Raw genomic sequence first — 17919 nt, 5'->3', positions numbered from 1 at the left:
AGCAATGCCACCACAAATTCCAGAGTTTCATAATAGAATCTAATTTCAGAATTCAGAACATAAATTATAGCTTGACTTCCATCTTATTTCAGCAAGTGACATCAATTAGTTACTGCAACTCAGAATTTCAGCATTTTTGACACCTTCAAAATTCTGTTCAACCATTTTATAAAGATTGGAAAGGAAGTAAACACAAATTGTTGATACAAATATACTCTGAATTCTCTCTCCATCACTTCCTCACTGTTTAAAGTACCAATTCGCTGCCCTTTTCTTCAACTCTTCTAAGTAAATGATACTCCATTCAAGTAATTCATGAGTGGAATGGTATACATCAATAAAATTTCAAATCTTGATCCGGAATATTTTCAGCAACTCGATACTTCAACATGTTGTCCAATACAATTTTTAAAGACATGGTAAGTAGTAAAATACCATTTGTCACTGTGGATGCAGGATCTTCTTTGTCTTTCCTTATTATTTTGACAGATTTGATACACAAATTACTCCAGCTTCCCAGCAGTGATCAGGTTCCATGTTTCTCCATAGCATTCCATCGTTTCTTAAAGAACTTATAGATTTAAACAGCAATAATCAACATTAGCCTTATGTCACTTAACTGTGAAAAATCTGCTCTGCAGATGCCATGAAATGAAGCATGCCATTTGTTTCAACATCTTCTTAAATGTCAACTAAGATTCCACTCATTTAGATCTTGCATTCTGAATTTTGATACTAAGCTGATACAGAATTTCCAGCTCTACACTTCAATTTCTGTAGATTTCCAAAGCTAAATGAAAGCTGACCCTAACTTCAATTCCCGAAATTCCAAGTTGTTCACAAAACTTCTTCTCACAATCAATTATATCAATTATTGGCACATCAAAACAGTAAGCTTCCTCTCTTATCAATGCATTCACTTATATGTTTACTGAATCAGTTGCATTTATGATTTGATGATTAAATTCTGAATATGTGTAAGCAGAATTCTGAAATTAAGATTAATTTAATGTGCCACTTAACATCACAGAATTTACTCCTTTTCCTTCCAGCAATCCTTGATGAAAAATGCCATTAGCCCCTCTTCAATCCTTAAGATTTCAATAGAGTACACTTCCCCCACATTTAAATCTTTGTCCATCTAGTCTAGCTAACTCACCAAGCAATTCATCCAAACTCTCCATGAAATAATTACAAGCGAAGGCAATCAAAATTTAGAATGCTAGATGAGATTGTATAAAGAAAATTGTGAGGAAAGGAATTGGAAAGTATGAAGGGAAACAAAATTGACAAAATCCTCAATTTCCATGCACACAAATGCTATTGTGACTTTGAAAAGAAACTAAGAAAGTTCTAGAGTTTCAATTGCTATGAGAGCATGCCACACAAAGAAAATAATAGAATATAGGCTTAAGGTGGTCCTCTCTAGGTATTTTTATGCAATCAAGCTTAATTGATCAAAATGGAATCCACCACCATATTAACCGATATCATGCAAGTAGAGTATCCAATCATGTCACATGACCTAAATTGATGATCAAATTTAAGAAACTTTTACCATCTTAAAAATATTACTAGCAAATTCCCATGGAGACTTTTATTCAAAATGAAAATGCTATGTTCTAACAAAATGCAAAATATGAAAGCAAAGTGTGGAAACAAAATGCAAAGTATGAAACTAAAGAAATGGATAAAAAGAATTTATTAATAAAGCATGAATTAAAATGAAAAAGAAATTGAAATTGGAACCAACTCCCCTTTAATTCCGGTGGTCAAAGAAGATTTAGCAACAAAATCCACACCGGTAGAGGTGTAATTGTGGTTCCACTAAAATTATTTTTATTCTTTATTTTTCCTTTCAAAGCTTTTTCTGGAGGACGGAGGTGGTTCAGTTCAAGCATCCACTCCGGGAGCTTGTATTCTCCTACAACATCATTAAAAGGAAACACCTCCCATACTCATGTGGGATAAAAAGAAAATAGGAGAATATTAGTGTGGGTAGAAAATTTATCAAGAAATGAATCACACCTAATGAAATCAATGAACGATACCTCTATAAAATTTTCTGAAAAATCACAAAAAATACTCACCTTGCCATCTTGAGGGGTACCTAGAGTAGTGATTGTTACCTCTTCCTCATCAAATGAATGCTCAAGCTCTGGTTCTAGTGAATGTTCAACCTCATGTGGTGATCCTTGGGTGCTTGGCTCCATAGCATAAGTCCCTACACTTACATCTTCAATTCTTGGTGATTCTTGAGGTAATACTTCCAGTAAGCATTCCCCTACACTTAAATCATCTTCAAATACATGTTCAGAACCTGAATCACTATCAACATCTTCAACAACAAAATCATTAGGATTATAAATTTGCATAATTACATCATTATCACAAAAAATACTAGAAAATCATGTGAAGTAATGGAAGTAGGGTCAGGCCTGACAGAATCGCTACTTTCCATCTCTCCCCTGTAGTTTTTTGCTTGCAGTTGATTGATGGATGATGCAATTTGATCCAACTGTAACTGTATGTTCTGTATCCTTGAAAATTATTGCTCTTGATACTCACTCATTTATTGCATAATCTCCCTGAGTTTCCATGTTGACTCATCCATTTGAGGATCATTTTGTTGAAAAGAATTTGGCAAAGAAGATGTTGAAACTTCTTGAAACCCATATGAACTCTGGTAGGCTGGATATGGCTCCACAAATTGTCCTTCAACACTTTCATACCTGAAACATGAATTATCCACCCAATTAGCATTAAAACCATTATGAAATGATTCATACCTATTTTGTTGATCCATGCATAGGTAATATTGATACTAAGGCTGAAAATACTGATTTTCCATTCCACCTCCAAAATTATGAAAATATGGATTCATGCTAAAGAAATCTCCTGTTTTCACTACAACACTAAAAATCAATGTTAGAAGACTCGAAAGCATGAAGTTTCATACACATGAAATTATGAACAATAAAAGCACTTAAAAATTCAAGAACAAACCAACATGAAAATACAAAAATAAATAAGGAATCAAATCAATCAACATGCTAACAAAGACAATCAATCAATGCACAATATAAAATTAAACACACACTACTAGTTAGTTGCTCCCCGACAACGGCGCCAAAATTTGGTGTCAGCCTTTTTACATGTCACAAGGCACTCCAAATTAATAAAGATTGGAACTCATTTAACCTAAAGAAAGTGCGTGTAGTAAGGAGTCCCTAGGTCATATTTTTCCAAGGATAACTAGTATGTGTGTGCAACTCTAGAATTGGTTCCAATCAAATTATTACATCAACAAATTCAACTTAGCACTTCCATTTAACCCACAATTCAAATTAATCTTATCTAATAAAATCAAGAATAGAGTCAAGAAAAGTCAACCTCATTTTAACATGATTTTATTCCATCTCATCAAGTCAACAAAATTAAATCGGATTCTTATGCAACATTGTATCAATTGCATCAATTAATATACCTTTCATTCAAATTCTTAGTTACAAAGCATTGAAGTATTCCAATTCACGTTCACAGTAGCAATTTAAATCTCAAGTTGAGCATTCATCATTCTCACATGTTCACGGGTTCAACAAATCTAATGCAGATATAAAAATCAAGCTAACTAAATAACCTCAACTAAACTAACTAATGTTAATCCGAACTTCTACTTCAACAGAACCTAATTTGCAAACAAATTGAAAAGTTTAACAAGATTGAGATTGAAGAAGTGTAGCAAAATCAGGGGTTTCAAGTAAGAAAATCAGAAAATAGTACCGAATTGCAAACTAAACTGAAACAAAGATGAAATTGCAAAGCTAAGATATCAGATCTGGTGATCTGAGCCATGTGATGGAAGATTCAAGTAAATTGCAAAACAAACAAAGAAAACAAACTAAGAAACAAATGTTCAAACATCACAGATCCGAGAATGCAGCTTCTCCTCCATGCTGTCACTACAGAATTGTCGTTGAGAACGCCCTTCGGCAATTGGCTTTGAATCTTGAGCAATCAACTAATCCATCCGGATGATCATAGTATCAGAGAACACCCTTCTAGCTCACACCAGACTGAAGTTCACAATGCATGAAGAAATAACGTTGAGTTCTGGAATTTGCGAACACTAATCGATCGATCCCGGAGTTGCTGATGAAATGGAGAAACGGAAGTGTGATTGGAGCTTCTGGGAACGCCCTCAAACTCTGGTGATGATGGTAATCGCGGATCGGAGAATGCCCCTAAATCCAGATTACGGAATGGACTCAGAACTCAAATGCGCAGACTGGGAACGCCTCTGCCATTTCTGTGCCCTCGGACGATGATCGTCGGAGGTCAGGAATCGCCGCCAATGAAGAACGCTAACATCTGGATCTGAAGTGGAGAACGGGAGCTGCGGATCGCGCAAAGAAGACGAAGACACTGTAGAAGAAAATCGCGACCGAGCACGAGTTCACTGTAGCTTCTCGCGGCATTTAAATTCCCCCAAATCTGATCGAACGACCGAGAATTCTCTAAGCTTGATCATGGTGGAAAATAGCCTAAAATCCGATCCAACAGTGCCGATCTTCATCTACGATCCAGATCTACTCCTCATTAGGTTGGATGAGCCGGATCTTCAATGGATGGCTCCGATCTGCTTGATCTTCAATGGACGGTCCAAAATGCTCCAAGGCTTGATCGCTTCGTTTAGCCCTAGATTTGAGCCCAAGTGTAGCCTGATCTGATCGGGTCCATGATCCTTTTGATGCCTACAAAATCATAATCAAATATTAGCATGAAATACCATGAAAATAAGCTAATTTGCAATTAGGTCCAAAATCATATGCAATTATAAAATATGATGTAAATGTGAGATTAAGCTATGAATAGACCAATAAAAATATGTATTATGATTTAAAATAATATAGCAAAATCATGGTTATCAGGCTTCCAGACCAATTCTCAGTCGAGCTTCCAGACCAATTCCCGGTCGAGCTTCCAGACCAATTACCGGTTGGGCTTCCAGATTAATTCCCAGTAGGGCTACTAGACTACCTCCCGGTCGGGCTCCAGACTCTCGCCCCAGTGCGAGTTATAAGTGAGCATGCTCTCACGCCTCCAGACTCTCACCCTAGTGCGAGTTATAAGTGAGCATGCTCTCACGCCCAACGACCTCCCGATCTAGATTCCAGACTCTCACCCCAGCGCGAGTTATAAGTGAGCATGCTCTTACGCCTCCAAACTCTGGCCCTAGAGCGAGTTATAAGTGAGCATGCTCTCACATCTCCAGACTCTTGCCCTAGTGTTTGTTATAAGCGAGCATGCTCTCATGACCAACGATCTCCCTGTCGGGCTCCATACTCTCGCCCCAGCATGAGTTATAAGTGAGCATGCTCTCACGACCAACGCCCTACCGGTCGTGCTTTCCAGACTCTCGCACTTGTGAGAATTATAAGCGAGCATGCTCTTACAACCAACGACCTCTCGGTCGGGCTCCAGACTCTCGCCCCAGCACGAGTTATAAGCGAGCGTGCTCTCTCAACCAACGACCTCTTGGTCAGGCTTTCCAAACTCTCTCCCCAGTGCGAGTTATAAGCGAGCATGCTCTCGCGACTAACGACCTCCCAGTCGGGCTCCAGACTCTCGTCCTAGTACGAGTTATAAGTGAGCGTGCTCTCACGACCAACGACCTCTCGGTGGAGCTTTCCATACTCTTACCCCAGTGCGAGTAATAAGCGAGCATGCTCTCACGACCAACGACCTCCCAGTCGGGCTCCAACCTCTCGCCTCGGTGTGAGTTATAAGAGAGCATGCTCTCACGACCAATGACCTCTCGGTCGGGCTCTCGCGGCCAACTACTAGCCGATCTAGTTTACTCCCTAGTCAGCACTCATCTCACTCGCCGCTCTGTCCCAGCACTCATCACACTCGCTTCACTCGCTGCTCTGTCAGGCACTCATCATTCGCGTTTCGCTCACCACTGTTGCTCGGTCGGCACTCACCGCTCAATCGCTGCTTTGCCCGGCACTCACCGCTCAATCGTTGCTCTGCCCGGCACTCATCTCACTCGCCACATTGTTTGACACTCACGTCTCACTCGCTGCTTGGCTCAAGGGCTCTACTCCCGTTTGCCTTCGATTTCATAGGCTTTGCGCCCGCACCGCTTACGGGTAGGGTTGTAAATGAACCAAGCGTTCGTGAATCAGCTTGGTGTTCAGCTTGATAAGAGCTTGTTTATGTTCGTTCAATATACACAAGATTAATTAAATAAACAAGCTTGAACAGCTCGTTAAACTAAATAAACAAGCTTGAACACCTATGTATTCAATTCGTTAACGTTCGTGAACAATGTTCATGAACAACGTTCATGAATAATATTCATGAACAACGTTTATAAACAATACTCATTAATAAAACTCTTTTCAATATGTAATAAATAATAAAATAAAATAAAATAAAATAAACAAATAAGTTTAAATTATCATGCTCAATAACCAATCAAACAACTAAAAGTTTCAAACAAGCTTGAATTGAGAGCTTAATAACATCTAAATGAACCAAGCTCAAGCTAAGCTTGAATTGAGAGCTCGATAACATCTAAACGAACCAAGCTCAAGCCAAGCTTCAAACAAGCTCAAGCACATAAAAAATAAACCAAGCCAAGCTTGAACACTCATCTAAAAAACTTGGTTCATTTTAAGCTCTGCTCGACTCAGCTCGGTTTGGTTACCTTATCAAACAAGCTTGAACACCCCAAAGTTCAGCTCGGCTCAGCTTAGCTCATTTACAACCTTACTCACGAGATCTGCTTTGCTTACGGGATCCGCTTTTGCTCACAGGATCTACTTTTGTTCGCCATCAACCTCTTGGCTTGACTCACTCGGCATTCTCCCTATTGCCCAATCGACATTTTCTCGATCGCGTGCTTGACACTGCTCACCCATCTTCTTTTGACCCGCTCGGTATTCTCTCTATTGCTCGATCGACATTTTTGGGTGGCTTGGTCGCATTCTCCGATCACTCGGTCGACACTTTTCGGTCACTCGGTCGTGGTTTATTGTCGCTCGATCAATATTTTCTCGGTCACGCAGCCTATACCATGCACCCATCGTCTTTCCATCCGCTCGGCACTTTCTCGATCGTGCACTCGACACCGCTCGCCCAGCGTCTTTCCTCCCGCTCGACATTCTCCTAACTGCTCGGTTGGCATTTCTTTTATCTCTCGCTCGGCGCTACTTGGACTTTCACTTTGTTCCGTTAATATGCACACTTGGCACTACTCAGTCCTTCGCTTTATACGCACGCTCAACATTCTTCCGATTGCTTGGCATCCGCTAGGTACCATTTGGTCAGTTGATTAAATCCTCTCGGTCGACTTTCCAGGCACTCGCCTGAGTGCAAGTTATAAGCGAGTAAGCCTCTCATGGCCAACGACCTCTCGGTCGGGCATAACGACTAGTTGCCCGGGTTCTCTTCCTGATTAGGTGTTGGTCTCACTTGCCGCTCTATTTGACGCTCATCACCTGGTCGACATTCATCTCATTCATCGCTCACACCTCATTTGCCGCTCTGCCCCGCGCTCATCATGCACGTCTCACTCATAGCTCTGCCCCACGCTCATCATTCGTGTCTCATTAATTGCTCGCACCTCATTCGCCGCTCTGCCTGGTGCTCATCGTTCACGTCTCACTCATCGATCTGCCCGCTGCTCATCATTTGCATATCACTCTTCGTTTTACCTGGCACTCATCATTCACATCTCACTCGTTGTTCTACCCGCTGCTCATCATTCGTGTATCACTCGTCGATCTGCCCTGCATACCTCACTCTGCTCGACACTCATTGTTCGTCGCTATTCGTTTAACGTTATACAATAGGTTCAGCGATTTGACTCTGCATTCAGCAACAATTCTGCTTTATGTTAAGGCTTGGCTTAGTTAGTCGGACTTGCAACTCCTTCGACTAGACTTGTGGGGGAGGCTTGTGATATGGAAATGACTTAAGGGCAGAGGAGGAATTAGGAGAAAGAGGAGGGGCATTTTGGTCTTTCCATTGTTTAAGGCTTAAGGGAAGGGAGGTGGTACTGTTGTAAGGGAGAGGTTCATTTTTGCTTCCACCGCCAAGAGACTTGGCCAACTTCTCTCCCTCATGCTCCGCTTGTCACCGGCGACCACTCCTCTCCTTCTCCTCCTCGCGACGCCGCCACTGGACAGACTCGGCGCCGCCCTCTTCCCTCTGCCTCTTCGTTCGACGCCTCCTTGCCGTCGACCCGTAGGGGACTCCTTGCATCGCCTCTTTATGGCGACACCGCCGGCCACCACATCCTTTTCTTCTTCCTCAATGCTCGCCATAGCTGCCTCAACAGGGCGCCGTGTCCTTTCATGCCATCGCCCTCAGCGCTGGCACCGCCTCACACTCACGCATAAGGATGGCTAGCGACACCGACACTGCCGCTGACAAAGGAGCACACCGCCTCCACCTCCTCTCCATCGCCACGGCCAGCCTTCACCGCCAGTTAAGCACGCAATCGACCACACCTTCGCCTTCCAGCATCGTCATCCACTCCACAGCCCCTGGCGAGTAGTCTCTGACCGCTGGCATCGCTCCCAGCAAACCGCCTCACTGCCTTCGCCAGCTGTCGGACCACGCCTCTCGTCGTTAGCCTCCGCCCTTTTCCTCCTTTTCTTCCTCGAACGCACCATGCCACTACCACAGCCAGTTACCACGCCAGCCCTTCCGTCTGCCATCTGCCATCGCCGGCACAGCACTGCCGCAGTAGTCATCTCCACGTGACACCTCTGGTGGCTGCAGCCGCTCCTAGTACTTACTGTTGACGTAGGTCACCGATCAAATCGTGTTCCACTTTGATAGTGTTCCAACCTTCATGCCGATTTGGCTTGTGCACTGTTTGCCAACCTATTCACTGATCCAGTTTGTGTGTTGTGTCCCGGCCTACGTGTCATTGTTTTGTTCTTGCCTGTGTTTCGCTGTCACATCCCGGCCTGCATGCCGATATTATATCCCGGCATGCGTGCCAATGTTATATCCTGATCTACGTGTTTCTGCTAGGTCTCGGCCCGTGGGTCATCTTCCGGATCCAGGTTGCATTCAGCTCCGCGCCGCCAGACCCAACTCTACATCTGGCTCCCGTTCATCTACTATTTCGGGTCACGACAACTCGAGCAGCATCTCAACCAACTCACTGATCCACCCGAGGGTGCCCCTTAGGCCAGGGTACGTTCTTCGTACTCACTCTATATTCATTTCATTATTATACGTCTTAGTATGTTACTTATATACTCGTTGGATTTGCCTCGAGTATTGGGGTACCAGGAACCGGGGTGACCCGGTCCCTGGCTGCATGTAGGGTTGACCAGAGTGTAAGGAACTAGATGCGCTAAACACACAAACACGCAAACGCGCAACGAAAAATACTAGTTCCTCCAGAAGATCCATGCGAAGGGAAACAAAAACTTATACTAAGTTAGATCTAAAACATGATGGAGTATACCTTTGTTGCGTGCTCACGAACTCCCGACAGCTCGGATCTCAGCACGAACACACGCTCGCGCCTCTATGGTATCCACACAAACAAGGGTTCATTTGTCTCACAAACTCACTAAGTGGAGATGCCTACCACCTAAGGTTGTGCTAGCAGCCTTAGAAAGAGGATTCGACCAAAAGGAAAAGTGAGGGAGGAGATGATGAAGAAGTTATGAAAAATAAGAAGAAAAATGACTTAAATATTTTCATCTAATGAAAATACTTAATGATCATTAATTCCATTAATGAGCCTTAATGCTCATTCACTCTCCATTAAGACCACATTTTAAAACTCCTCATTTTCAAAACTCCTTATTTTCAAATCAATTTTGAAAATTGAATTGAATGAAATAATTCATTGAATTCAAAATTCCATTAATGCCTCCATTAAGTCTCACTTGAGTCTAACTCAAGTCTAATCCACTTGAGTCTAACTCAAGTCTAATTCAATTGAGTCTTATTCAATTAATCCTCATACAATTCAAATTCAATGAATCACTATTTCATTAATTTGAATTGACTTTCTCTAGTCTAGTTTGAATTGGACTTAATCCAATAATTAGATTCAATTGAGTCTAACTCAACAAGTCCAATTCGGATTAGACTTAATCCAATTATTCATCATATGAATATATTTCTAAATCTACTTGTTCTTTGTGTGTGACCCAATAGGTTCTCGTAACGTTGGCAATGTATCCAAATCAACATTTAGATACATAAGCAATGAGTGGCATCTAGCAAGACATCATTGCTACCCAAGTGACGAGAAGGTCAAGATCCGACCTAACCTGTCTGTGGCTATTATCTCTTATGGCTTGGTCTCTCTATCCTTGATATCTAGGTTGATCAATGAGGCATAGACCGTGTCATTCTCTTATCAACCTTTATGTTTCTTGATATCTAAGTAGACACATTCAATCAAATAAGCTCAATATCTCATATTGACTCATTTGCACATGGACATGCTTTCTTGTGTCCTACTAATCAAGGGGCCCACAGATATCGCTTCCGTCATATGGAAGGGATAGATCCCATCTACATCACTCACATCCCTCCGCATAATTCATTGCATACCTAGTGATCGACTTTATTGTCCACCTTGTTACAGGTGACGTTTGCCAATATAAAAGTACACAACTCCTTATGTAGGGAACCGTAGTGACTTCAGGTCCAAGGACTATTCATACCAATAGTCACATGAGAATGTTTATGACACTTATATAACGATCCATGAAATATTCTCATGGCGGGTCATTGAGTATATATTCTCTAAGATATACCCATGTGTCAACCTGATATCTCATATCCATGACTTGTGAGATTAAGTCATCCGTTGACCTACATGCTAGTCTCAACGTATTAATATTGTCCTTATATATTAATGCTTGACTAGGAATAGTTAAGAATAGTGTTCTATATATATCTACATATCTCACTATCAATTCAACTAATTGATATGTTGTAGATAAGAACCTACTACCTAAGGACATTATTATATTTATTCAATTGGCACTGAACTGAAATAAATATAATAATCAACTTTGCTTTTTATTTATAATGAAATATGATACAATAATGCATCCTTTACAATCATATTATAATTGACACTAGGGCTAATACTAATACAGAGGACTTCTGATGATTTGGTCAACATAGAAGTCATCTCAGCATACCCCCCTCCGGGACATCGTGATTCAATCAACATTCCATCCACCTTACCCAACGGTCTGTCTGACTCAGATTTCGGACAGGATCACCGCTCATGAGCTATTCGAAGTTCGATTCGATAAAAGCTCACTTGAGCTCGTTTAATGAGTCTCGTTAAGATAAATAAACGAAGCTCAAGTTTTACAATATTCGGCTCGTTAGCTCGTGAACATATTCGTTAAACTCATGAATTAATTTTTAAATAAAAAAATAATAGTTTTGATATTGAATTTATAGATTTAACACTCTACTTAGGAACATATATATAAATACATTAAATTTATTTATTAGAATAAAATTATAAATTTTAATAAAAATATTATAATTTTTAATAAATAATTTAGTTTTTAATGAATATTTAAGTTTATAATTTATATTTATTAAATTTATTTAGGCTCCATAAAAATTCAAATAAATTTATAAATTATGAATATATTCATTAAATAAAATTTGAATTTGATTCAATTACAAATGAATCAAACTTAAATATATAAGAATTTGACGTGACTCGATCCGACTTGACTACATCCCTACGTAAAAGCAGCAGCAGCACAGCGCGCGCCAGCATTTTTCCAAAGAACGGTTCTGTTGGTCCGTGCCCGTAGAAGGTCGACACGTCATTATTCCGCGGACATAATGAAAGAGGCGTCCCGCATTATCCTTGTCCGCGGCTGGAGTCGCGCTCGGGATGGAAGGACGAAAAGGTCCCCGCGTGTTTCTGGAGAGAGCGGCAGAGGAATGGCAGCGTCACGCCGTCACCAAACCCTTACCACATATTCCCGGTCTGCAGACTCCCTTCACTCCACTAGCTTCACGAGGCATCGGGTCGGAGCGCTAAGTTTGAGGTGAACTGGTGGCAACTGCGTGCTCCAAGCTTGAAGGGTTTCGGGAAGATTAGGGTCAGGACTTTGAAGAGCTCTGCCGACATGACTAGGATTTGGCAAGGAAAATTGAAGCGGAAGGACCTGGAGGAGGTGTACGATGATTTTGCAGAGTTTTCACTCTCCTCCCCTTCTAGAAAGATCAGAAGATTGGTAAGACGTGCTCTTCTTGTTTTCGAACCCTGCGTTTCCAGCCATTCTTTGAATACCGCCTCCTAGGTTTTCTGTGGAATATTGGGGTTTTCAAGCTTGATTCTTATTAGGATCTTAGCTGTAATTGTTGTTTATGCTATTGATTTACACCGGAAAAAAAGTATTTTTTTTGTCAGTAATTAATTTATATGTTGTCAAGCATGCTTGAATTTCTATGCCTTACAAATTTTGGTGCTAAATTTCCTTGTCAAGATTTATGGTACTTAGTCAACTATTTTAAGTGGATTGGGTGATCTTTGTTCCATCTCATAGCTCTTTGATAACTACCGCTCATTCCAAATACTGAATGTGATGGTCGGAGTTTCATTCATTTAGATGAACTTGTGTTGCTTTAGTAGATATTGAGACTACTTGCTTTTCCTTATGCTCTAATCTAATAGCATGGGTGTTGCTCAATGGTAGAATAAGATTCATCTAGTAGTCAAATCCCAATTAAACGGGACTCATTAATTCTTTTACGCAGGTTGTAAGTGTTAATCATTGCTTCCTTTTTGCTGAAGGATGCCGATCTGCCACCGATTCTGGAACAGGGTGAGCCAACATCGACATCCACATGCAACCAGCCGTTTCAGCAAGAGGAAAGTAGTGCTAGTTCAAGTGAAATGCCTACAGCAAGTGTGGCCATGCATGTGCACCCATTTGATAATGAGAGAGCTCTTGTGCTTTACAAGCCTGTGGAAATGTCATTGATGTTGTCCCCTGAGCCAACTAGCTTTTCTCTGCAAATCAACCCAAGCTTTATGGATGGACTGAGTAAGCACTCGATTACATTTTAACTACCCTTGTGCATTTGTAGTCTCAAATTGTTTTTTCAATGAACTGCAATGGTAAATCCAAATCCCAAACAGTTAGGAATAACACAGAGCTGTGATGATGACGATGATAATCAAATTACAATGAAAAAAATAATAGCTTCCATGTATTGGTGCTAGTAGAATGGATAATAATATGCTCTTCCTACTGCAAGGGAACATATTAAGTTTGTTGGACATACCGATTCCATTTATGTTTTTTCATCCTGAAGTGTTGGACTCCTGCAGATCATGTCTTCAAGCCAAGAAATCTAGATTCTAAGAATAAGGATCAACCAGAAGGAACACAGAACAACTGCTTTGCGGTTATTCCATGGATACCATCTCAAGTATCTTCTGCAAGTGGAACTGAAGGATATGTGTCAGGGAGCGAGTTAACACAGGAGCAAAAAGAGGCTGAAGATGATGAAGTTGCTTTCATGGAAATTGAAGAAGATAGGCAGCAAGCCACGAGTGGTGGACTAGGCAGTGAGGGTTTCCATCAGCAGCAGCAACAGCATTGCTTGAATGCTCAGCTCCTACCCAAGTCATCAAATTCTGTGATGTGGTCGTGGTGATAAGGATCTTTCACAATGAAGGATGATCCAAGTTTTTTTCCTACTGAATGCCAAATAGAGCTTGCTGTATTTTGCTTCTCCTGCACATTCTCTAAAAACGGATGATTTGATTTGCCACCAGAATTCGTAGTCCTGTGGCTGTGGAATCATCAACCCTTTCGTCTACTTTTGTCGTACTATGAAAGCTTATTTTCTTTTCATGCCACTTTTGTAGTTATTGAAGTCGATTGCTCTTCTCGAAGGTTTTGCAACAGAAGTGTCAACTGGTGGTACGAGAAGCCTTTTGGTTCTTCGATCCATTTAAATTTCTGTAAGATGTACAGTATTTTTTAAAAGAACATTTTAGTTTAACTAAATTAACGGTTAACGCCAAAGATTTCCATTTCCAAAATTTAAGAAAGGCTTGCCAATTATTTCCTTTAAGAAAATAGCGCTTTAGCACTTGCATTGCCACTAGCACCAACGATCATCCCGTTGAAGACTAGCCTCCTCCCATGATAATGCATAAACAGACATGGACGCCTTCATGTCAGTGGATGCGAATCTCGGTAAAGTTGAGGTAAATACCTCTCTTATGTGTTAGTCATTATTCCAAAGGTTAGTAGTCGTCCGTGATTTACCTCCTCCGTGTTGGTCCTGGGACGGATTGACGGGGGCACTGGGGGCGAGCGTATTCGCCTTTTGCCACCATGTTTGAATTGATTTTTTTTTGGTATTTTTTGTTCCCCTCGGGACAGTCTAGTGACTAGCACATGAAGTATTGCCACCATAAGGTCTGGGATTCAAATCTTAGCAAAATCGAGGTAAATGCTTCCCTTATGTGCTAGTCACTGTTCTAAAGCCTAGTAGTCATTCGTGATTTACCTTTTCTGTGTTGGCCCACAAGTATTTAAAATAATCTTCTAAATCTGTAATGAAACTTGACGTTTAAGAAGAAAAGATGTGACCTTGATCTCTATCTCCTATTATATCATCATTTATATTTAAATAAATGTTATCTTATTTTATTGTTGCTAACCAAGTCTTTTTTGGTCTTCTTCTTTCTCGTTTGATATGCATGTTTATCATAGTTTCACATCGTCTAACTGGAGCATTTATTGGTCATCTAAGTACATGTCTGTACCATCTTAAACGTGTCTCTCAGAGTTTTTCCTCAATAAATGCAACTCCGACTTTCTCTCTAATGCTCTCATTTCTTATTTTGTCCATCCTCGTATGTCCACACATCCACCTTAACATCCTCATCTCTGCAACTCTCATATTCTGCTCATGTGCTCGAGTCATAGCCCAACATTCAGCTCCATATAACATAGCAGGTCTAACTACGATTTTATAGAACTTACCTTTAAATTTAAGAGGTACTTTATGGTCACATAAAACACTCGACGCTCCCCTCCATTTCACGCATCCTGCTTGGATTCTATATAAGTCATCTCTCTCAATCCCTCCATCGTTTTGTAAAAATGATCCTCAATATTTAAATCTCTCGGTTCCAGGTAACTCGTCCTCTCCTATCTTAACAATTGTTTCATTACTTCTAATATTGCTAAACTTAAATTCCATATATTCTGTCTTTAGTCTACTAAGCTTAAAACTTTTCCCTTCTAGTGTTTTTCTCCAAGATTCTAGTTTAGCATTTACTCCTTCACGTGTTTCATCTACCAAAATAATATCATCTGTAAACAATATGTACCACGGTACTGTGTCTTGAATATGTGCAGTGAGTTCATCCATAATTAGTGTAAAAAGATAGGAACTTAGAGTTGATCCTTTATGTAACCCTATCTTTATTGGAAATGCTTCAGTTACTCCGCCTGAAGTATTTACTCTAGTCGTTACATCCTCATACATATCCTTAATTAATTCAATATATGTTACGCTAACACCTCTCTTTTCTAAAATTCTCCATATAATCTCTCTTGGTACTCTATCATAAGCTTTTTCTAAGTCAATGAATACCATGTGTAGATCTTATTTTTGCTCACGATATTTTTTAATTAATTATCTAAGAAGATGTATAGCTTCTATTGTCGACCTTTCAAGCATGAACCCAAATTGATTTTCTGTCACTGTGGTCTCCTTCCTTAATATTTTTTCTATTATTTTTTCCCAAAGTTTCATAGTATGACTCATTAGTTTAATACTCCTATAATGTGCACAATTTTGTACATCTCCTTTGTTCTTATATAAGGGAACTGAGTACTTACTAGGCATTTTTTTTCGTTTTCAATATCATGTTAAATAATTTTGTAAGTCATTCAATATCTTATTTCCCTAAGCACTTTCATACCTCTATCAGAATATCATCTGATCCAACGGCTTTTCCAATGTACATCTCATTTAAAATTTATTTTACTTCTGAAATTTGAATTCTACGATAAAAATTAAAATTTCTATGCTCATTTGACCTACTTAAATTACCTAAGTTAAGTTGATCACCTAAACCTTCATTAAAAAGTTGATGGAAATACCTCTTCCACCGCTCTTTTATTTCTCTATCGTTTACTAATACCCTATTACATTCATCTTTAATATATTTTATTTGGCTAAGATCTCTTGTTTTCCTTTCTCTCACTTTAGTTATTCTATAAATATCTCTTTCCCCTTCTTTTGTATCTAATTTTTAATATAATCGTTCAAAAGTTTCATTTTTTCTTCACTCATTACTTTCTTAGCTTTTTTCTTGGTTATTGTATATTTTTTTAAGTTTTCCTTGTTCTTACAAATATACAATTCCTTATCAGCTATTCATTTTTCCTTCACTTTCTCTTGTACTTTCTCATTCCACCATCAAGATTCTTTACTTAGTGGTGGTGCATGTCCCTTTGGCTCATCGAGTACACTTTTAACTACTATTTTCAACTTTGATATCATCTTATCCCATGTTGTATTAGAGTCATCGTATATTTCACTTAATGCTTGTACTTCTACCTTTTCCTTAAATATATTTTGTTTCACATCCTTTAATTTCCACCACTTAATTCTAGGAATCATATATATTTTCTTTTTATTGATACTATGTTTGAAGCGTATATCCAACACTACTAACCTATGTTGGGTAGTTAGTTAAGCTTTCTCCAGGGGTGACTTTGCAATCTTTACAAATCTTTCTATTCTTCTTTCTAACCATAAGAAAGTCAATTTACGATTTATTATTCCAACTTTTGAATGTGACTAAGTATTCTTCTCTTTTCTTAAAAAACGTATTAGCTAATATAAGGTCATATGCTATCGCAAAATCTAATATAGTTTTCCCTTCCTCATTCCTCGTTCCAAACCCATAACTCCTATGTACTCTCTCATATTCCTCATTTTTCACTCCGACATGCCCATTTAGATCACCTCCTATTAAAATCATTTCATTTGGTGGAATATTTTGTAATATTTCATCTAAGTCCTCCTAAAACCTTGATTTGGTAGCTTCATCTAATCCTACCTGTGGTGCATATACGCTAATTATGTTCATAGTTTCTTTCACCACTATTATCTTAAGGGTTATAATTCTATCCCCTTTTATAACTACTCCTACAACTTCATCCTTTAACAAACTATGCACAATAATATCCACTTCATTTCTTGCTTTACTCTTTCCAGTGTACCATAACTTAAAACTTGAGTTCTCTATCATCTTTGCCTTCTCGCCTGTCCATTTTGTCTCTTATACAACCAAAATACTAATTTTTCTCCTAATCATCATATCTACTACCTCCATTGATTTACTAGTGAGAGTTCCTATGTTCCATATTCCAAATCTTAGATTATTAGTTTTCCTAACATATTTGTTCTTGTCCAACCAATGGTGTGAGAACTCTTGCCTATTTAACACTACACTCAAGTTCTCATGGAGATATAGCGGTCCTTGCTGAGACGTTATAGTCGGACCCTGTAACGTGAACTCTTGAATATTTAGCACTACACCCGAGTTCTAGAGATGTAGCGGTCCTTGTCAAGACGTTACAGTTGGAACCTGCAATGCGTTCCTTCCGGGGAACAACTTAGTATTAGCGCAATAGTTTAATGGATCCATTCATTAAATATTACCATAGTTTTGACGTTGGCTGGCAACCTAACGCAACCCTCCTCCTTTATCCGAGTTTGGGACTGGCCATGATTGGTCCTCATGGGTAAAGTTGAGGAAAAATTCTAAATATATTAAAAATCTAAAATATCCTAAAGATACTAAAAATCTAAAAAATATAAAAGATAAAAATTATCAAAAAT

General features: G+C 39.5%; 1 protein-coding gene across 1 annotated transcript; it reads left to right on the top strand.

Annotated features, from left to right (window-relative positions):
• The first annotated feature begins 11879 nt into the window (after positions 1-11879).
• On the top strand, positions 11880-13920 carry LOC122030309. The gene is made up of 3 exons (XM_042589505.1): positions 11880-12269; positions 12830-13082; positions 13370-13920. Exons 1-3 carry the CDS (start codon positions 12162-12164, stop codon positions 13696-13698), a joined length of 690 nt encoding a protein of 229 aa, XP_042445439.1. The 5' UTR covers positions 11880-12161; the 3' UTR covers positions 13699-13920.
• Positions 13921-17919: the final 3999 nt, after the last annotated feature.

This window comes from Zingiber officinale, chromosome 10B, assembly GCF_018446385.1.
Source record: "Zingiber officinale cultivar Zhangliang chromosome 10B, Zo_v1.1, whole genome shotgun sequence".
Taxonomy (NCBI): domain Eukaryota; kingdom Viridiplantae; phylum Streptophyta; class Magnoliopsida; order Zingiberales; family Zingiberaceae; genus Zingiber; species Zingiber officinale.
Note: the sequence above shows the minus strand (reverse complement) of the source record. Positions and strands in the feature narration are given on the sequence as shown.